General features: G+C 31.0%; 1 protein-coding gene across 4 annotated transcripts; it reads left to right on the top strand.

The window, feature by feature from the left end:
- The first annotated feature begins 793 nt into the window (after positions 1-793).
- LOC132740691 (interferon-gamma-inducible GTPase 10-like) lies at positions 794-13,479 on the top strand. 4 transcript variants are annotated; one of them, XM_060728645.1, is made up of 2 exons: positions 794-950; positions 5,734-13,479. In XM_060728645.1, exon 2 carries the CDS (start codon positions 5,755-5,757, stop codon positions 6,976-6,978), a length of 1,224 nt encoding a protein of 407 aa, XP_060584628.1. In that variant the 5' UTR covers positions 794-950; positions 5,734-5,754; the 3' UTR covers positions 6,979-13,479. The 4 variants fall into 4 exon arrangements, with proteins under 4 accessions (XP_060584628.1, XP_060584626.1, XP_060584625.1 ...); XM_060728643.1 differs by lacking the exon at positions 794-950 and adding an exon at positions 1,688-1,845; XM_060728642.1 differs by lacking the exon at positions 794-950 and adding an exon at positions 3,285-3,437.
- Positions 13,480-23,516: the final 10,037 nt, after the last annotated feature.

Below are 23,516 nucleotides of genomic sequence, written 5' to 3'. Positions count from 1 at the left end.
AGTGTAAATAAAGTAAGATTAACAGTTGAAAAAGGTAAAGAAACACAACGCCAAAAAAGGGATGACGACTTTTGTTTGTCATATTTCAGAACACTAGTTTAAATTTTGTATCGTTAGCTAATTTTATTACAGAGATTCGAATCCATAACAGTGAGGGGCAATGGTTTTGAAGTCAACGACCTTAACCAATTGGCCAAGTATGCCTTAAAAAAGGATTAATAAGATTTTCATAACAAAATAAACTATATACATGTACTTCGAAATAATCGTTAAAAACGAAAATGAAAGTAACATTTATGAAATAATTTTGAATCTATGTATGACTTATGCAAACTATGTAACGAAATGCTCAATTACGTATCAATCAATAGCTGATTATTAAAACTGAACACCCAATCATGACAGAATTGAATATTTAATGCGTAACCAAACCATTAACATTTAAACGATATATTTTCGCTTCAGTGAGAATTAATTGATTCAATTTCAAGGGTAAACAAAGTTTGAATAATTCATATTCATAAGTTAAATATAAGTTTGTCTTTTATGTTTTTCTTGTAGCTATGTGAAGATATTGTACACCACTTCCTAGCGAGATTCGAACCCACAGCATTGAGGGGCAATGTGTTTGAAGTCAACAACCTTAACCAATCGGCCACATATGCCTTAAAAGTAAAAATGCTAGTAATACAATTTTCATATATACATTTACTTCGAAATAATCGCTAAAAGCGAAAATGAAAGTAGCATTTATGAAAATGAAAGTAGCATTCATGAAATAATTTTGAAATATACTAAGGAAAACCAAACTGAAATATATGTATGACTAATGCAAACTAGGTAACGAAATGCTCATTTACGTTGGGTATATAAATCGAACACCCAGATGTGAAATGTTTTCATTTGTGCGAAACCAAACTGAGAGTTAAACTGATACAATATAATAAGAGGTGAGATACTTTATTTTGCATATTATATTTTCCTTTGTGCTTATCTAACCATGTTGCACATAATCTTGTAAAACTTATTATATTGGTCTTTTATATTTTGACATAGTATTATGAATGAGTAATGAACAGTCTACAGATTTGTTAGGAAAAGAGCTGTCTATACACGGAAATCTATAAAAATATATTAAAAGGTCACTACAGATCAAATAATACATGTTAAATTAGTATAACCATTATAAATCAAAGAGGAGATAGAAAAAGGAGGAGAAGAAAAGAAGAAGAAAAAAGATCGCAAAATTAACAATATGGAAAATGTATTACGAAATATACTAAAACACCGAAAATAAAAGTAGCAGTAACGAAATTTACTGAAAAGAAGGAAAATACTATTTTTGTTGCAAATGTTGAGTCACAGAAGTTATACTAGCACTGCTATGGTCACATGATAACTTTACTAGTTTATTATTTCAGGCACGAGCGTAGAAAAACGAACGTTGTGTAAGATAGCTTAGTATTTTCTACTAATGTTTCGAACCCCCAGTTGCTTGAATAACGACCTTAACCAACTGGCAACAGATGCCTCAAAAGTAAAAAAAGGATCGATAAAATGTTCATTACAAACACGTCTTAAAGCCTTAAAACTTCGATATTCATGTACCCCTTAAAATCGAAAATTAGTAGCATTTTGAAAAATTCTTAGAAAAGGAACTGCAAATATGACTCATGAAAATTACGGTATGATGCTAATTTACCGTATCAATCAATAGTTGAGTATAATAAAATGAACACCCAATCATGACAAAATTATACATCAAACTGCCTGGAGTGTTATTGTAACATATATACACAGCAGATATCGCTTCAGGGGAGGAATTTAGTTGATTCAATTTATGAGGTAAACGATGTTTATATATTTAAATGGACATAAGTGTTATATTAGATTTTTTTATGTTTTTGTTGTAGTTATCTGATGATATTGCAGGATACCCGAGGCATATTTAGAATCAAATACAAAATATTTTTAAAATCGAAAGTTTAAAATAGCAGTTATGAAAATTTCATTTCGAAATATACTTAGGAAAACGAAAGCAAAACAAGGAATATAAAAATTTTATCATGAATTCCAATGAAATTTAAAATTAAATAGATCTCATAGAAATTTGCTTATGGGGGTATTAATTTGAAAAAGTAATATTTATGAAATGTATTTGAAGATATACAATATGCTATGTCAAACGAAAATTAAGTTTTAAAGCATTTGATTTGTTTTTCTTACGAAACAAACTTAGAAAAATTAAAGCAAAAGTAGCCCTACGTAAACGTTATTACGAAATAGTGTAAAAAAGTAAAAGTAGCATAAAGATTGAATGTAAAAATGTTCACTGATTTCATTGTTTTTATCATTTTATTTAGATAATTCAAACAATAGTTGACTATGTTTGGTCCGAAAGTGCAAATAGAGTAAGATTAACAATTGAACAAAATAAAGAAACACAACACTCCAAAAATGGATGGCGACTTCTGTTGGGCATATTTCAAAACATAAGTTTAGATTTTTTATCGTTTGCTTATTTTATTAAAGAGATTCGAACACATAACAGTGAGGGGCAATGGTTTTGAAGTCAACGACCTTAACCAATCGGCCACATATGCCTTAAAAGTAAAAATAGGATAAATAAACTATAGATTTATATATTTTAATAGTCAGAAAAATGTCCTAATTGTCCTAAGTATATTTATATGTTGTGTGTACTTCGAAATAATAGCTAAAATCGAATATGAAAGTAGTAATTATGAAATAATTTTGAAATATACTTAGGACAATTAATGCAAACTATGTAACGAAATGCTCATTTACGGTATCAATCAATAGCTGAGTATTAAAACAGAAAATCCAATCATGACATAATTGAATATTTAATGCGTAACCAAACTGTTACATTTACAAGATATATTTTCGCTTCAGTGAGTATTCATTGATCCAATTAACAAGGTAAACAAAGTTTGAATAGTTCATATTCATAAGTTAAATATAAGTTTGTCTTTTATGTTATTTTTGTTGTAGCTATGTGTAGATATTGTACAATACTTCCTAGCGAGATTCGAACCCACAATGAGGGGCAATGTGTATTAGTCATCAACCTTTACCAATCGGCCACATATGCCCTAAAAGTAAAAATAGGATTAATAAAATTTTCATAACAAAAAAAACTATATACATGTACTTCGAAATAATCGCTAAAATCGAAAATGAAAGTAGCATTTATGAAATAATTTTGAAATATACTTAGGAAAACCAAACTAAAATATATGTATGACTAATGCAAACTATGTTACGAAATGCTCATTAACCGTATCAATCGATAGTTGAGTATATAAATTGAACACATTGTCGTGAAATGTTTTTAGATTAGTGCGTAACCAAACTGATATCATTTAAACGATTTATTTTCGCTTCAGATAAAATTAATGGATTCAATTTAAAAGGTAAACGGAGTTTTAATTTCAATATTCATCAGTTAAATATAAGATAGTACCTCCTTTTCTCAAAATGTGGAACGACAGAAGCACTAAAGCAACAATAGTGTACTTAAATTTCCTAAAAATCGGAAGGGAAAATAACAATGATGAAATTTCAATTTGAATTGTACTACGGAAAGCGAATGCAAAACTAGGAATATGAAAAGGATTAACGAATTTTAGTCATAATTTAATTTATAAAAAATATATAAAAAGAAATTCTACTGAAAATAAAATTATGCTATGACAAACGAAAATAATGGTAGGATGTATACTAAGGAGAATGAACGCAAAAGTAGAAATAAGAAAAAGTTATCGAAAAAGATCAGTAAAGATAGCATTAAAACAGAAAGTAGAAGTAGGATTCACGAAACTTTTAGACTGTTACATTTCATTATTCTTTACATCAGTTTTTTAAATAGTTCAGTTATTGAATTCATTGACACTGGAAATAAATATTAATAAATGACCAAACTGCGGAAGTAAAGTAAGTCAAATTTGAACACCCTTAAGATTTACATCACGACAAAAAAAAACTAAAAAAAAAAAAAAAAGAAAAAAAAAAAGAAAAAAAAAAAAGAGCAATCAACAGACTGATGATGATACTTTTCACAACACAAGTTTAGATGTGATCATGCGTTGATATTCATTGAAATACAATTTGTATATTAAAATAAAATGTGCCCAACAAATGGTCTTACATTTTAAAAAAATCGCCCTCTACATCAACGCGCTTTGCCCACCTGTGCTCCAATTTGTTTAACTTTTCAACGTAGAACTCTCCATTTTGGTCCTAAAAGAACTCATTGAACGCCTCCATGACGCCTTCATTGCTTCCATACGTCTACCACGAAGCTTGGTTTTTAGTTTCGGAAACAGATAGAAGTCAGAGAGGGCCAAGTCTTGAGAATATGGGGGATGGGGAAGAATATCAAAGCCGCAGTCAGTTGTAGCAGCCATCGCAACTTGGGATGTGTGAGCTGGCGCATTGTCGTGCAAGAGCAGAACGCCTTGAATCAATTTGCCCCTCCTCTTACGGGCGATTTCTTGACGCAGACGTCTTAATGCATACTACGTATTGTTTATGGTACGACCTTGCTCAAGATAGTCAATTAAGATTATCCCCTGACTATCCCAAAAAATTGAAGCCATCATCTTCCCTGCTGATGGCACCCTCTTCAATTTCTTCGGAGGGGGTGAGCCAGGGTGCTTCCACAGCATGCTCTGTTTTTTTGATCGAAGTGATGAACCCATGTTTCATCCTGATTACGATCCGGTAGATACAATTATGTTCATCCTCGTAACGAGAAAAAATATATCTTGAAATGTCAAGCCTGGTCCGTTTTTGGTCGTCAGTCAACTGTCTGGGGACCCAACAAGCGGAAACCTTTGACATGTCAGAGACATCAGTCAGAATTGCCCGAATTGAACAAAGCAAGCCTATACTCACTTCCCTAGCAATGCTTCGCAGGTCTCGCGTTCTGTCGCACATGACCAGCTTATGCACAACTTCGGCAGTTTCATCGTTGGTGGCCTCTTTTGGCCACCCAGGCCGCTCCTCATCTCCAATGCTCTCCCTGCCCCTCTTAAATTCAGCAGCCTATTTTTTCACAGTGCTATAGGAAGGGACTCATTCCCAAGTGTATCCATGAAGTCTTCATGGATTTCCTTGGGGACATCCCTTTCTTACAGAGGTACATAATGACGGCTCTGATTTCAACTTTCTCCATTTGGTCTAAATGACATACCCCTCTACTGATCAAAGTATGTTTTATGTTACTATATTTGTGTAAAACCGCGTGTAACTCGGTCAGTAATCTTCAATATGATATCGGTATCGGCGTATCGTGTGTAAATGTCAGTTTAGTGGCTAGAAGCATATCGGACCGAGAACTGATCATACCTCGTAATTATTTGATTAAACTACAAAGGATATGTTTCGTTACTTTATCTATTTAACTATTGGGAAAAATAAGAACTTGAATCATGTCTTTTCCCACTCACCTGATACATATCGTTTCAAATAGAATTATAAGATTTGGCATCTGTATTGTTTGCACAATATTACAAATTTGATATTAAATGTCAAGTTTATAAAAGTATCTTTTGATAAATACCTTTATCTCTGTTAAACTCGAGATATTTTATAACCGTGCATGTTTTTTAATAAAAATTTCATACAGCTTAAATTTTTGAACTAAGCTAATTTTGCTGAAACTGATTTAACTGCAATAAACAGGGTCGTTATTTCTATATATTTCAGTGCCACTTAAAACCAAATTAAATGATGGCTAGCAACAGTACGTTTGAGTGTAACAACATACCTGCTGAAGAAGGAGAATTATTTGTTGATGAGTTCAACAAGCACGGTATTGCTGGTATACAACAATATGTAACTGAAAGACTTAATAAATGGCGTAGAATTCCTTTGCACATAGCAGTAACTGGAAAAGCAGGAGCTGGAAAATCAACTTTTATTAATGTCATTCGGGGACTTAAAACGGGTGAGGCGGGTGCCGCTCATACTGATGTCACTGAAGGCACTAAAACTATCAAGTCTTACAAACATCCTTACAGCGAAAATATAGTATTTTGGGATTTACCTGGAGTTGGTACGGAGAATTTCAAACGGGAAAATTATGATGATAAGGTCAAACTGGCAAAATATGACTTTTTCCTTATATTTTCATCAGAGCGATTTTTAGAAAACGATGGATGGCTGGCAAAAGAAATAAGAAAGATGGATAAACGGTTCTATTTTGTACGTACCAAAGTATTCCTTGATATTTCCAATGAGGCAAAAGGTAGGGCATTTCCGCGTTCAAGAGATGACATTTTGAGTCATATACTAATCGACTGTCTACAGAACCTCGAAGGATATGGTATATCGGACAGCCCTGTCTACTTGATCGACAACTTTGAACCATACGACTTTGACTTCGGTAGGCTCCAAGCAAAGTTAATCGAGGATGCACCACAACTAAAACGAGAGGCATTGGCTTTTTCAATTATTGGCCAAACCCAGGAAATAATGTTGCAGAAGAAGAAGGAGCTTGAAAAACGAATTCCTATCATTTCATTGGCATCTGCAGTGGCTGGTGCGGTTCCCATTCCGGGCTTTGGCACGGCTGTGGATGCTGGTCTAATGATTAAAGAAATCATGTTCTACAGAGAGCAGTTTGGTTTGACCGAAGATGCAATCAAAAAGAGTGCAGTAATGCTAGGAGTGCGCACAGAAGAGCTGAAAAGCCAACTTGATATGAAAGAATTGTTCATTAATTGCACAAAGAAAGGAGTACTAGCGCTTTGTAATGCATTTCTCATATCGCAAGCAGCGGAAGAAGCTACAAAGTTCGTGTTACCTGTTATAGGAAGCGCCATAGCTGGCATATTATCATACAAGTCAACTTCCTACTGCATGACAAAAATTCTTGAAGGGATGTACGAAGATGCTTTGAAAATCAACATGAAACTGAGTATGTATTTAGCACAATCATCGTCAGTTTAACGACTTCTTCTCTATCTTATTATATAAACAAAAGGGTTAAACATGATTTTTGTGCGTTTATATTTGAGTGAAATGTCTAGCCTGAGGTAGTGTAAGACAATTTTTATTCAAGCTGTTTTAAGTTTTAAATACTTTATAAAAGCTTGTGACAATAATATGTTTGTCCATATAGTCGTTATGCGCACCAAGTTTTTTTTAAAGATATCGTTGAAAAAACATTATTGAATTGTAGCGATTGTTTTTTAAAGTCAAAAGATATGAAGTTTCACATGACAACTGTTTATATTGTTTAGCCTGTGTGACTAGTTTTAAATGAATTATTTAAAACTATTCCAGCAAATAAAGACGTTGTCAATTTCGTTAACATTAATTTGTTTTTGGGCAATTTGTCTCTGATGCTTTTTCTGTTAACAGGTATAAAATGATATGGCCTTTATTTAGACGTGACGTTTCATTTTTAGCAACTGAAATCATTTCTTCTTATGCAAAATGTTCTATAAATATTCACTCGCCGTATGGTTTCCTTACCTAAGAGGTAGTTCAGATCATACTAAATATTTATTATATAATAACAGATGTAATTTGCAAAGTGAATATCTGGTGGAACATTGCTAAACTATGGTAACGGCTTGTGATTATGAATGAAAGACGTTTTTCTCTTACGTATTAAACAAATAATTTTCCTTTTTTTCGTTATTGATTTTCTTCTTTTTTATTGACAAACGTCCCATGACTTGCGAATTTCTCACATTCAAAAAGTCATTATGTTTATGTTAATATGTTTGAAGTAAGAATATTACAACTCCCTGACTTATTCGCTGTTCAGCATGAATAATATTTTCGTCATTCAAAGTTGGTTGAGGTTAAAACTTTTATTATTGTAAAATTACTTGCCCAATGTGATAATCTTTATGATTTTGGAAACATTAATTTTCATTTTCTATTACACAATTACCATAATGAAAGTTTAAATGTTACACAACAACTGTTTTTCTCGTTTTTATATTTGTTTCAGATAAACAACTTTTTTTATTTACATTTTGATTTATCATAAAATGCTGTTGTTGCAACTATATTGATTGGTCAATTTAGACGTTTGTATTAAAATTTTATAAACTTCTTCTGTAAAGTTATGAATATATTTTGATTTTTAATTGATATATTAATAAATTGTATAACATTATTAATCTGTGATAAAGACCTTTAAACAACTAATGAGAATTTCTAGCACAGATAGTTGGAGTAAGTTTACAGCAATCATGTATTTTATGATTCTGTTGTAAAGTTGGATTCAAACTAAACAGCGTATGTAATTATTACATAATATTGCATAATATTACTCAGCATATATGATAATCATATATATTGTTGAAGAAACACTAAGGGTTTGAACTTTAACTTGGATGAAAGTGTATTGTAAATTTTTACGATATTCTCTACCAGTCACATAGCATGGTTTAAGAGTCTTGCATATAGGTATATATACTTTTTATAGAACATGGTTCTACTTTCACTTACACTAGGTTTTTAACTTAGTGAGATATATGATGTTGATTGTGCATTCACATATGTTTATAAATATGTTTACTTTCGTAATAGTATTTTGATTCTTTTAACTGCTGTGTAATACTTAGATATTATAATAATCTTTTTTAGAAAATGTTAATATTTGTGCATGTTACACTTTTCCATGAATCATTATAAGAATAGTTGTGTAAAGAATGATAAACTTAAAGCATTTGTTAAGTAAACTCTTGTTAGCTGAACTTTGCAGATCAATTCAGAATTTCATTTAACCCGGACATCTTAGGGAGATTTGACATTCATTTACTAGTTTTTGAAGCATTAGCATCTCTTAAAGTTCACTAAGGTTAATTATTGATTATTAAATATAATTTAAGCACCTTCGCATTATGTACACCCTAGTGCTTATCTAAATTCACTAAATTTGTAAGTAAGTTTAGTAATTTCCTTTTTACAGAAGTAAATCAGATTAGTTAAAATCTTTTCTATGTTCTAACTGGCAGCGAACTATAAGATCTTTATTTTGTTGATGTAGATTAAAACAGAGCTTGTTACTATATAAATATTTTCTATTTATCCTGTCACTTGTATCAATTTCGGCCCGATAACAAGGTGCCGTATATTTTTACTGATCTACGGCACTTGATCACGTGGTATGCATGTTTGCCGGACTACTTTTCAAGAAAAAATATAAAAACTGTCGTTAAATCTTCTGTGTGTAGAATAACGAATTTTGGAAACGTTGATAAAACTTTGTTTGTTTATTTTATTTCACTCTATAATTTTTCAAGCGAAATAAAAATTATTAAAAGTGAAATAATATAAAACTTAACTCGTTTGCGACATTAAAATAGCGTACTTGATTTGATTGTTTTGCACGTGCTGTTTGGCGCTACATTGTGACGTCACGTAAACAATACTTTAAACGTCTGTACAGCGTTAACGACTGAATAAAAGATATTGGTGTTCGAATTCATTTTCTTAGTTAGACCATTTTCTTTCATTCTAGATACTTTTCACAACAAAATTCGACAAAAAATTGTTTTTATTTATCACATTTTTCAAACAAAATGGCGCCCTCAATGTGAAAATACACAGGAAGATAACAAGAACGGCGAGTGCATTGTTGTAGAATAATGAACGCTTCGGGCCTTCTTTGTTTATATAGAAACATTTCCGATAGAGTGATTAAAGGTAGTTTGCCTAATAAAAGTCTTTAAAAAAAACGGTGACAGGATAAATAGAATAATAGATTGGTGCCATGGATGGAGAAAGTTTATCTGGCTCTGCTCCGGAATTTATTGGGTTCGCCTTCGGCTCACCCAATAAATTCCTCCGCCTCGCCAGATAATCTTTCTCCATCCACGGCACCAACCTATTATTCTCTATTTATAGGTCAGAAAAATTGAGGTTATTTTTCTTATTTCAAATGATTATTTTATTTGTACAATCTTTCAGTTTGTCTCCTCTCCTCCTGAACTAGTTTATTTTGATTATCATACTGTTGTTAAATTTGAACTGTTTCTTTTAAAGTACATATTGATAACTTGTTTAGTTATAATTAGTTTAATAGAAATTTAATTGATTGAAACTAAATCAATATTTGTGTTTTATTTCCCTTTGCATTCAAAGGGTGATCTCATCCTAAGGATAAGAATTTACCTTCATTATGAAATCTTTTTTACCACTTTTCCTAACCAAACTATTTAACAACATTATATAACAAGAAATAAGGTAACTTCTGAACATATGTTTAGAAACGTTTATACGTGTTATACTTTAACACCGAAACAGTGGTGTCAAAAGTAGGATAGTTTTGAAAATAGTAAATCCTTTCAGATTTTTAGAATATATGGATTTCTGTCAAAATACATTTGTTAATACAAAGTCAGTTATTAATAGTACTAAAGTCAAGTCACATTGATAAACAATTTTGACCTTCATTTTATTGTTTCTTAGTGATATGTTTTCTTTCAACTGGTAGGGGAGACCGGAAGGTTGAAGCTTGGTGCAAGCTAACTTAGGTTTGGTTAACATCATATAAGGTAGGACAGTAAATACATTGGCATCCTTCTGGCTATACGTTGATTTTTCCTCCTTTATAAAATCTTGTTGCCATAACTCCTCAGTAAACTATTAAAAAACATAACATAATATCAAATTATGTAAGCGCCACAACAGTTCCTCAGATATATCGGTAGTTACATATACCTGATATTACCAATATTAAGGAACGTTCTTGAACTGAAACACGCAAACCTGTGTTAATTTTATATTATATTATTTATTTATATTAATTTTATGCAGAAACATAAGACCAGGAACAATGAATGTTTATAGATTGTAAGAGAATCAATATTTGTCTTTAAATCATGACAGCACAAAAATGATTTGCAAGTTGAATCAACGAGTCACATTGTACTATTGATTTACATTTACAAACAATAACAAAACAAAACATTGTTTCTATACAACGGGAAGTCAAGTAAGAGTGGTTTGTCATCTATTAATAAAGAAGAATATAATTATTAAAATGATTGAACATGTTGTCATAGAGGTATAACGTAGTCTAGAGTATATTTGCTCGGATAAGGAGTATCGGTCAATAGATTTGCAACATTGATCGAATGGAAGACGTAACAATGATAATTGTTTTGCTAGAAATTGATTTTATTTGACCTGATGTGTAATAATTTACTGAATCTTAAGAATACGTCACTTATACATAATCTATGACAATGTTCTTTTTTTTCTATACAGCAATGTTAATACAACAAAAATTCCTTTTCTTAAATTAATTTTTTATTTTCAGCATTTAGTTGAAAACACAATTTTCGGAGATTCTAAGAAACGGTTTATAAATTTATTATTTTCGTATTGACTACCATATCATTCTGAAGATCGGAAATGAGTTGTAATTTACATAAACTGCAGTAAAACGAGTTTAGGAAATTGTCAAAAGCGAGTCAGAGGTTTTACTAAGCTAGCCAATGAATGTTAGTTTTAATAATTTATTTCAATTTGTACAACATAAGTACTCGTATATACAGTAAGGATATACAAACACATCGGTAGATTTCGTGGATTGGAAAACAAGTCAAACGTGACTTATGTAAATTCCTTTCCACACATAATGTACTTGCAAATAATACAGAAAAGAGCAAAAACAAATTAATAATAAAACTGAATAGATTTTTAGTGGACACTGTTGCTTAAAGTAGAAAATAAGAAAGGTTCTGTTTCACCATTATCTTATCATATGAACAGATTACTCCAAACAGTTTCTTTTGCAAAATAAATTTTTGTTTTAAACCAGTATTTAATGTAAGTTAACTATTCATATTGTTTCAAATGAAAAAGAAGACATAAAACATTTAAATTAAGTTTAGAGTTAAGATAAATAATAGCAAATATGTCTGAACACAAAATTATCGGGAAATGATGGTCAGAAAAAAAGGGATATTAGTTGGTTAAACGTTTCGAAGCTAAGATTAACTGTTAAAGTTTAAAAATGATTGTTTTTGTTCAGGTTAAAGCTCAGGCGCTCGCCTCCGTACAAGAGATTTTTAAGTGTCAGGGGACTTGCAGAATATGAAAAGTACATAAAGACAAACAAATGGTATTATTTACAAAAGAAATCATACGCATAAAAACATAACAATTACAAGTTAATGAAATAAGCATGGATGTTTTAAATTTTTCATTTGCTGATAAAGTGTTTTGTTTATTGTCGAAGTTGAAAGAAATGTTAAGTGCTTTGTGCAAACGTGTATTGTACAAGATGAAACTGGTGCATCATAACTTTTAAAAACAGGACAATATTTATCAATTCAACAAAATGAATATAGAAACTTTAAACTTTATATCATTTGCAAGATAAATCAAATGTATCAAAACATGAAATAACAAGTTTAGCATTACGGTAAAGACGTTTAAAACTTCATTCTTCTTAGATTAATATTTTGTTAAAGAGTATTTTATTTGGTGTCGACGAAGTTTAAAGAAAGCATTCATTGTCTGGTGCAGTTCAACATGAAAAACATTGTGGGCCTACTTATTTGTGACTTCATATGTAGTTAAAATCATTTACAAAATGAACGGTTCAACATAATAGTGGTTCAAAACAAAACACCAAACAATAATAACAATAAAATTAAATAATTGTCATCATTTCCAAAATGACAGTTATGTAAAGACAAGACAATATTGTTTAAACTTACAGATTAATGAAATAAGTTTATATGTTTGCATCTTTTCCATGGGTTATATTTTCAGTTTCAACGATATTTTGTAAAGAAGAACCTATTATTTACAAAGTTGGACATCCAGAATAGGACAATTACATGTAGTTGAACTAAGTCAAGGGAAACAATCTTAATAACAAATATAATTATAGAGTAAGCACTTGGTTGTGTCCCTTATACTCGTAAGAGATTATATACTGGACAAACATCGTTTTAGTTGAATATTGTTTTGGTTGGTATCATAACATTTCCCGTGACATTTCTTAATTCTGTGAAAGGTCAAAATTAACAAGTTTCATTGGCTAACAAATAAATAACATATCATTTTTTCACGTTTGGTGGGATTTGTAAAAAGTAATCACTTCGGTCAGGGAAATTGTTGGAGAAGTATGGTTTTCAGCCATCCTTAACAGAATAGAGCTCGTCTTTATTTACAGTCAGGTAAATCCCAGGTTGTCCCTGTCCTGTCCTTTTTTTATTGGTTATGTAAAATTATGATTGAATTCATTTTAATCCAGATATTTTCTATACCATTCTGAATCAGCTGTTTTGTCAGCTGAATTGAATTTTTATATTTTTAAATACAACTTCATAATTAAACATTTATCTAAATATGAAATTAATTACAATTAACTTGCTTTTGTTTGATTGTGCTTGCTTATTTATGCTTTTTGTGTATTTGTAGGATACCCTTTTTATTACGACAATTGAATTGAAGTGAACCTACAAACAATAAAATATATTTAACTGTGACACCCTCAGAATTGTTTATTTGTATCTGAAACATCCAACTGTCACAAATGGCGCCCTTCGGGGGACTTTATATAAAGGGTGTCTCAGAGATATTCACAACATGAAAGCATATACTATATGGCGAGATCTACTCATAAATAACGTATACTTTAGTTAAAGTCGAATTTATATATATTATATAAAGCATTATAATGCCTTCTTCAAAAAGAAAGAAAATAATATGCTAGCTTATAGCTGCAAATATAGTTTATGAAATCTTTGACTTACTGTTTTAAAGATGTAAATAATTCAACAGTTAAATGCATGCCGAGTTATCAAAACATAACAGATAAAACACAACGTGACATAATTATTGTACACTGTTAAGCGGTCAATCTTTGACAGAAATGAGTCAACGAAATGTTAGATTCTTATTAACACATGATTATATCAACCTGTTTAAAACTTTCTTTTAATTTATAAGCAGACGCTTATCCGGCCTTTGTATATCAGATTAGGGGTGTCACGTTTATCTGTTTAAACGGGTAGGTCGGTGTTTGGCTAAGCCCCGGTTAGAAAATTCAATAACCGGTAACGGAGTTTAGTTTTTGACAAAGGGGCGAACAAGTTTTTAATTGATTCTAAATATTACCTTAGTCTTTTGTAACAAGTTATGACAATTTGTTTGTATTTTTGATGTACTCAACAATGTTTGTTCCCGATCTGATCGTGTATAATATGACCCTAACGGAAAACAGTTAATCCATATTCAGATATGTATTGTTATCAGAGAATACGAAAAAATGTCATATTTTGTTATAAAGAAACAAAGATAATGTTGAAAATCTTAGGATTTTATAAATACGATTGGTTAAACGTTCACCACGGTTATAATTCAACGTTTAAACGATAAGCATTTTTCCTTACCGTGACACCCCTTTAATATGTGTAATGTTAAGAATAATGTAATTGTTTATTACAAATATTATGATACATATATTTAAAAAAATCAATTTATGACATTCTACACAGTGAATGATTAACAATTTACGTGAAAATGATAACATAGAGCAATTTTCATGGTATAATGTGTTAACTAGAGCTTACAAAAGAAATAGCAATCATTTATCATTTCTTAAATTTCTGCTTTTGAATTATAATTTGTTCTTGTACATTCGGCATATTCTCAGTTATTATTTTCCTTGTCCCACAAAAAATCTACAAAAAGTGTCGATCTTTTAATCTGGAGACATTTCAATATATTAACTGACATGATAACACGGCACGAACTTACAGGTTTGTCCGTGTCGCATTGGAAGATTATGTTGCCGCTAGCAGGGTTAATTCAGTTACAAGCAATACTTATAGATTTTAAACTGGACATAGAAACTTATACCCATAATAGATTTTATATTCTTGCATAGCAGACTGGCGTTTCCGTGAGTTTTACCCATGCCGGAAATTTCATCTGGGATGGGGGGTGCCAGATGAGTCGCGTGTCAAACAACAACGTCATTTTAGCGCACTTTATGAATGAACCGCGTTAAAATGACATCGTTTTAGAAGAGAAATATGTGCTAAGGATGACGTCATTTCGTCGTTGTTATTTAAGTTGTAAGTTCATACGCTATTTTAAGAAAATAGTTATGGATGAAATGACTTTAATTTTCATGAACATATATCATATTGAGGTAAACCATTTTAAATATGAAATAATATGGCAGAATATGCAAGAAAAAATATCGGACATACTGTAGTGTTGTTAGTATTTAGAGATTAGCTCCGCCAGTGACAATATGGCTGAAGCATTACCAGTTTTTCCAGCATTTAGTGTAAATGAACCAGGCGTTGACACAAGATGAAATTTGGTTTTTATCTCATTTTTGTAGAGATTTCCAACATTTTTAACATTTGACAAGTATATTTTTAATGTGTTTAAAGCACAGAAATGCCTATCTATTAACATAACTACTTGTTTTTTAAGTTTTTAGAGCAATTTGATAAAATGTGCTAGATAGTTGTAATTCATTGGGTACAACTAGATCAGACCAAAAAATAATTATTCTGTAATCAATATCAATAGAAATTGGTTGAACACCACATTCTACGTACACAAAACAATTTGGTGTACTAGATTTAAGGCCATATATATGTTTAAGATATTTCAATTGTACCTTTTCAAATATACTGTTATTACCATATCCCAAGCATTCACAACCATATCGTAAAATTGGTTTTACAAGTTTGTCAAATAAATCTATTTACATATTCAAAGGTACTTAAAGTGTTTTTTTCAATTAAACAATACAATTCATTTATTGCTTGGTTACCTATATAAGTCTTTGCTTTTAAGAAACTACCATTTCTACTAAATAATAATCCTAGGTATTTGAATTCCTAGACAACTTCTAGATTTTCATTACCATGTGTAAATTTATACTGCGTTCGCCTACCTTTTACAAGAACTTTTGTTTTAGATATATTCACTTTTACTTTCCAGTTGTCACAGTAATTTTTATGTAGGCTGATAGCAATTTGTAAATCGTTTGCTGACTCAGATAAAATAACAGTGTCGTCAGCATATAGAACAATAAACAATTTCACAATGCCAAGTACTTCTTCATTAAATGTTACACGTTCTATACTATTACTATTTGTAAAATAATCATGCAAATCATTCAAATAAAAGAAAAGAAAGCAACGGCGATAGATTAGTGATAAAGTTATGTACATAAGAGACTTCTCGCTAATTGCGACTAGCAACGTAATAACAACACGAACGAGCGTGTCATACACGCTAATCATTTGTATTTTAACCATTACCATGCTAAATATCTTCAATCTGGACAAAGCCATTCATCATCTTTACTGGAATTTTTCAAAATATGTACTGACTGAAAAGCAAAAATTGCAGACCACGACCAGAATGCACAGGTGTGTTGGTATGTATTTGTATGCACCGGTCGCATAGGTTGAATCATCCAGTCAGCAGACAAATTGTTAAGTATATCCCCAATACAAAGAAAGAAACAAACAATAGTATATAAGTCTACGTATTTTAACGTTTAATATCTTTACGACTATGAAAAATAATAAATAAATAGTTAATTTCAAAATTCTACGTTTACTTTTTTATTCTTTAGAACATAACAGTGTAGAAAATTGTAAAACAATTCAATAATACCGTATGATGAATATAGAAACAAGAAGTTTGAAATATGTATATGCACTAAACTGTTATAACAGTGCACCAAAATCAATGATGATAAGACTGATTGTCTTAACTAACACACGCTCGCAAGCTTCGAACCAAATATCAATTGCGCTCTTTTGACACCTCCCGGCGTAATAATTCATGGACGGACACCTGAACTGAACCGGAATCCTGGTTACTTCGAGACTTGAATCAACTGTTTCTCGCTTTCGGGTGTTATTCTGGCCATCACCGCACCCAGTGTGTCTGACTGGAACCGAATGTGCTGGAATTTTCTATCAAAAGAAAACGATAAATAACCGTATTGACAACTGTTACAAACTTAATTCCTAATATGTCTCTATAAATCAACAACATATATTCTGTACACATTTAAAAATATTTTAGTTAGAAGAATGGAACAACTTGGACAGCTCCGTCAACATGGTCACGTGACTGAATTTCACATATTGTTACTGTCAGTTTGTAAAATAATAAAATGTAAGACCATCCTTAACTATAAATTTAATTAGATTATAGAGGGAATGATATAGAATTTATCTAATGTTAAAATCTTCTACTAGATTTGGCTTGAATATACTCTTTAGGAACATGAATACGTTCTAATTATACGGTATGGACATCTTTTGACTTCATGTTATTATAAAAATGTTAGTAAAGTAAATTAGAGTTACTTGTAAACGATTAATAGAAGCAATACACCCTTACACTTTCATGTATAAGATATTTTCTCTTTCTATGGTACAGCAACTCCGAATTGAAAGTAAGGTACTATTACAAACCGTTTGACCATTATATCATTGTAAATAGTTTGCTATAAAAATACTGAGTGTATCGACAAGGCATGCAGGAGTCTTATTAACTTGATTCTGCAATGTCCAGTTTACCATCGACAGCACAGCGTCAGGTCCGCTTGTATCTTCACCATCTGGACCTATCGTTTGACCTTCGTCATAAAGGAAATATGATAAACAAGATCATCAAGGAAAGGCGGCGTTCAATGAACGCAGCCAAGTTGAGTTGTTGTAGGATGTTATCCAGTCTGGATTTTACGCAGGGTTAAAAAGTGTATTGGGCCGATCTAGTGAGACAAAAAAAGGCAAACTGACATTCTCACTGAAGAGACAAACTTTTCTTCAGTGTCACGTGTGGCAACACTACGCCGTATACCCTCATTACCTAATTAAATAACAAAAAAGAGATCCATAGTTAAACATAAATTAAAGTGATATTATGCCTATCCAAGTATAAATGGTGGGTGAAAAGGTCAAAGTCAAAACAACTTGAGATTGTTCCATAATAGGTTTCATTTTTAAATTATAGATACAAGTCTTTGTCCATAATCAATAACACACATGAATCACAATAATTTCTATAGATATCCTTCAGAATATGTCGTTAATGCTCCGTTGATAAAAAGAGTGGGGCAGGCCTTTTATATTTCAGGCAAATTATCATGCTTTATCCTTGGCAATTTTCATAATTTACTATTGTTCAATGGTCATTATAATAGTCAATCTTTTTAAATATATAGTCAATCGAACTCAACTAGACAGATTGAGCGTAATGTACCTTGAAGAAAGAGGTAAAAACAGCGCATTTGAACCTTATTAAAGCAACGATCTTTATAATTACGGTACAAAAATCAAGATATCACCTGAATAGGTAACATATGGTACTAGTTTATGCTTTTTAATTCTTTAATTCGTTCAATATATGAAAATATAATTTCGCTTCAATCCCAAAATATATAGTATTTATACAGAAATTCATGCTAGGGCTTTAGAGAATGACATTTTAGCATGATTTGAGTAAATAACATCAATTTACTATTTTTGTCATTCATTTGTCTAAGTATCCCATTAATTAATTCTATAAAATATACTTTATATATATATTTACTTCAAACTTCTCCTCCATCATATAAACTTCCTTAAAATTCCGACGTAGGTTAACTTAAAAAGCATTTCCGTGTTAACATGTGTTTACGCAAGAAGAGTGACGCCATTTAAATCGCTGTAGTGCACTTATATTGGCGTGTAATTAAGACCGTCTTTCTCGCGTCGTGCGTCATATTTAAATAAACATAAGTGTAACATTAGGTTTTCTTTTATATTTATTTTTTTGCTGCGGTTATCTGAAGATATTGCACAATACTTTTTTATCTTAAAAGGAGGAACGACGGCAGTAGGAATATTTAAAATCAAACACAAATGCCCTAAAAATCGAAAATGTAAACAGCAATTATCAGAAATTCATTTATATTGTACTTAGGAAAACGGAAGCAAATTATGATAACTAGGAAATTTATCACGAATTCCAGTAAAAGATTTTTTAAAAATAAATTTTACGAAATTTGCTAATAAATATGAAAAACATTAAGTAAAGGTAATATTGATGAAATGTATTAGAAGGAATGAAATATTCTATGACAAACGAAAATTAAATGAGCATTTGATTTTTTTCCTTACTTAATAAACTTAGAAGAATGAAAGCAAAAGTAATATAAATTAAACGAAAGTTATTACTAAATAGTATCAAAAAAGTAAGTGAAGCATTAAAATTGAATGTGAAAATTTCCACTGTTTTCATTGTTTTATATCATTTTATTTTGATAATTCAATTAATAGATTACTATGTTTGCACGTTCTTACTGGTCTGAAAGTGTAAATATATGGAGGCTATTCGGTGCCAAAAATCCAGCCTTTGAAACTTGACAATGCATACTTCGGTTCTACTAAACAGATACAAATCTAATTGTAGATCCGAGAGTTACAAATTGCACTGGTATTAAGAATTTTGATTATCTCCATTTGATAAATAGAAGCTGTAAACATGCAACTTAGATAAATTGCAAACTGTATTTATAAATGCATAACTTCAAATTTGCGACATGTAGAAATGTGAACTATAGAACGTATGTTACGGCACCATATGTTAAACGGCACCATTTGTAAAATGGGGCACCATATGTCAAAAAATCGGAACCAAATACGAAAATTTTTGCCGTTTTGCCCTGCACCAAATGTCAGTATTTTCGGTACCATATGTAAAATATTTTTTGATATGCACCATAAGTAAGAAAAGATGCACCATTCGTAAAATACAAACAAAATCACTTGGAGTAATATATAGGGGTAATATTTTCTGTACTATAACATAGTCTTATCATTACATTTTCTGTGAGTAAACTATCCATCTCTTAAAACGGAAACTCTAGCAAAAAGTGCTTGTTTCTATTCCATTACAAAACACAAATATACAACTTTCGAATTTTTACTTTCACATTTACAAATGTCATGCTTTTCAGTGCCTTTTTACTGAGCAATTTTATTTTTTATTGTAAAAGATACTTTGTAGATAGATTAATTGTCTTCCAACTGTTTTTTCTCGAAGAAGTGTGTTTAATTCAAGCGTTCCGCTCGCGCACAGATCTATATCGTTTGTGTATCGAAGTATGAGTGTGCTATGTTACAACTGTACATACATGGTGCAATAAAACTCCTTTTTTCAACAACGAAAACCGCATATTCACATTATTTTTATCTCGTTGTTATATCTTCTTTTCATAATATACTTTATAAATGCTTATAAACGACGATTTAACTAATTTATAAGCAATCTCTCACCAAAATAAAATTTATAATCTATTCATTAAAAAACAAAAAAAAAGTCTTATTTACTTTTGCAAAAAATATTTTGAAATCATTTATAATTATTATTGCAAAATAATTAAAATATTGTTGTGCATGTCACTGCACCATTATTAAACATCAATTTTACAAGCGCTCGCTTCGCTTGCGCGTTTAAATAGTTAAAAAAGATAAATGCCTCTAATTTAATATTCAAGACTAATGAGGATTTTACCGTACATATAGCAACTTACAGAACTTACTGGCGTTTGTTGTGTATGACTGCACATATATTGTGTATAGCAACGATAAGCTTAAGGACCTGCAAACGTCACAAATTAAAACGTGCAAACAGAAAACATCCATGTAAAAGACATGGAAAAGCAGGGCCCGCCCTAAAAACAGAAAAACTAATTATTTTTACTTGATAAGTATTAGCACATATGAAATTTGAATGCTTTGTTAACAATATCTTCTTATTAAGAAATTGAAATAAAAACATCACTTTATGATAAAAATTCAATGTCTAAACTGTCAATAATTTCAAAAACGAAAGTATGTTAAACACAATGGAGACGATAGGTTTCTTTAAGGATAATATTATCAACTAATCTAATTGAATATACTGGTTAGCTCAGTAGGTAAGGCGTCAGTCAGCGTTGATGATGATGATGATGTTGATTATAATGATAAGACTATGTTATAGTACAGAAAATATTACCCCTATATATTACTCCAAGTGATTTTGTTTGCATTTTACGAATGGTGCATCTTTTCTTACTTATGGTGCATATCAAAAAATATTTTACATATGGTACCGAAAATACTGACATTTGGTGCAGGGCAAAACGGCAAAAGATTTCGTATTTGGTTCCGATTTTTTGACATATGGTGCACCATTTTACAAATGGTGCCGTTTTACATATGGTGCCGTAACAAACGTACACTATACGTTAAATGATGTGCATCATGACGTTGAGACTGTAACTGCATCAACTTGACACACTCAGGTTTACAACACCACACTTTCCTTTTTCATTCTAACGCGATTAACATTTGTAAACGATTTTGCAACTTCCATATATGGAATTATCACGGAAATAGACGAAAATTAATAGGCGGAGCCAATTTTCACGAAAGCAGAATATAAAGAGAGGTAACTCTTGCTGGTACAAAAACATTTCAAATTATATAGAAACTGTTATAAATTTCAAATTCATCAACTGCATTACAGTTGACTTTGAAAATACTCTGATTTTGTTAAACGAATTCTAGTACATGATATTCAAGTAATGCAAAATTGGTTAAGATATAATGTAACAATTTATTACATGCTTTTCGGTGGTTTATAGAAATATATCAGTGATATAAAATTGGTAATTTCACTGTTTGAAACAGTGAAATTACCACTTTGATAATTTCACTGTTTTGAATTTAAGCCCCGTACGTTGTTTCAGTAAAATACCAGCTTGCACAGTACTGGGTACCAACTTAATGACGTGACGTCGTAAATGACGTCACGTTGTATTATTATTTGGCGCGCTTTTCATTCAGTTTTAGGTTTAATGTCTTTTTAAAACGTTTCTTTGCATGTAATAAAAAGAAAATTTGTTTAGTTTAGTGTAAGATCGAAATATATTTCATCTTGTGAACACCAAAAGTTCATATTTCACTCGTGGCTGCGCCACTCGTGAAATATACCTTTTGGTTCTCACTCGGTGAAATATATTCCGATCTTACACTGAACTAAACAAATATCCTCTATGTAACAACGTTTATACTGATAATGAGCATAATAATATGCAAAAACTAAAGTTGGTGAATTAACATAAGGGAATGTTTCCCATATATAAATGACACACACACCAATTTTCGTTGATATGAACGATAGGGTTTGTGTGCCTTCAAACGTTACACGGCGTTTCTTTTACATTCAACAAATAGTACTAGAATGCGATACATGGAAGTCACTTTTGGCAACACGAATAAAGAAAACTGAACAGTAAGCATGTGCCTTCTTTCTTTAAAGGACTATAAATGGGTTGTAGAAAAACCCATATTTTTGCCACGAAATAATTCAAAGTTTACTATCGATAATATCGTTGTATAACCAAAATCTTGTGAATTTGTTCCATTTTAATGTTGAAATAAATATTCAGTGTATCCTAGCATCTCTGTTTACCTCCATTGGGATGTATTTTGAGTCATAGGAGGTTATTTAGCTTTTATTATTAAATATGGGTAAGCTGCTGTAGGTTAAGGTCTTTTCATGCATTGTACTGAATCAATAGCAACTCTAAAATCTGTGTATACGTGCTGTCAATAGCTGTTACCCTAGACTTGCTGTCTATCTGATCAAAAGCAGAGAACTATTTTTATGTACATGAAATACTACACAAAAAATTTATTAAGTTTTGTAAGTGATGGCTTTCTAAGAGATAAAATAAACAAGATATACATAAATTGATACTCAACATACATACTTTGGACTCATATACTATTAGATATTATTTATTTATTGAAAAACAAAATGGTCAAAATGGGAAAATTTATCTATACAATATGGTATAAATAAAAAGTAATGTACGAAAGGGTACATACAACTTTGGTTATGATTTTACTATTGTTAAAAGTTTTTTCTTATCAAGTCATACGCTAGAATTAAGGTTACTAATGTAATAGTAAATGTTACTACTAGCAGAATATGGTCTGTATTAGTAATTAGTCGTATCAAAATCTCTATCAGATGTTGACTTGAAAATTTGAAAGTGGTAAGGTAGCAGCTTAACTGTAAATGTTACTCATTCCTATGCAAATTGGAATACCCTCAGTAAAATTTATTTGTCGTTGAATATAGTCTTATCAATAGATTTTACTTCCTTGAAAAATATTTAACCTCAGGCAGTAAGTAGCCTGGTGAGTTTTTTATTATTTTTTTAGTTTCCTTTTCTAGGAAATGTGGTATCTACAAAGTTTAAAACTTATATGCCTATAATCCTTTAAAGTCCGCTGATGTTGATTTTATAAAGACATAGAATGGCAATCATGCAAGTGAATTATGTTTGGTGAATAACTATAACACCTAAAAGGCGTGGTAAACGGAAACTACGCCGCTTCTTGTCGCCGACGGTAAATACCGAAAATGAGCGGGTAATATGTTTATTTACGATGATGTAGTGGGCGTGGAAAATG

Source organism: Ruditapes philippinarum, unplaced genomic scaffold (assembly GCF_026571515.1).
Source record: "Ruditapes philippinarum isolate M1 unplaced genomic scaffold, ASM2657151v2 ctg418_1_1_1_1, whole genome shotgun sequence".
Lineage (NCBI taxonomy): Eukaryota > Metazoa > Mollusca > Bivalvia > Venerida > Veneridae > Ruditapes > Ruditapes philippinarum.
The sequence above is the reverse complement of the archived record's forward strand: the minus strand, read 5'-3'. Positions and strand labels throughout refer to the sequence as shown.

Bases quoted from the DNA above. Each gene is read 5' to 3' on its own strand.
- LOC132740691 (XM_060728645.1), top strand. From the start codon at position 5,755: ATGATGGCTAGCAACAGTACGTTTGAGTGTAACAACATACCTGCTGAA.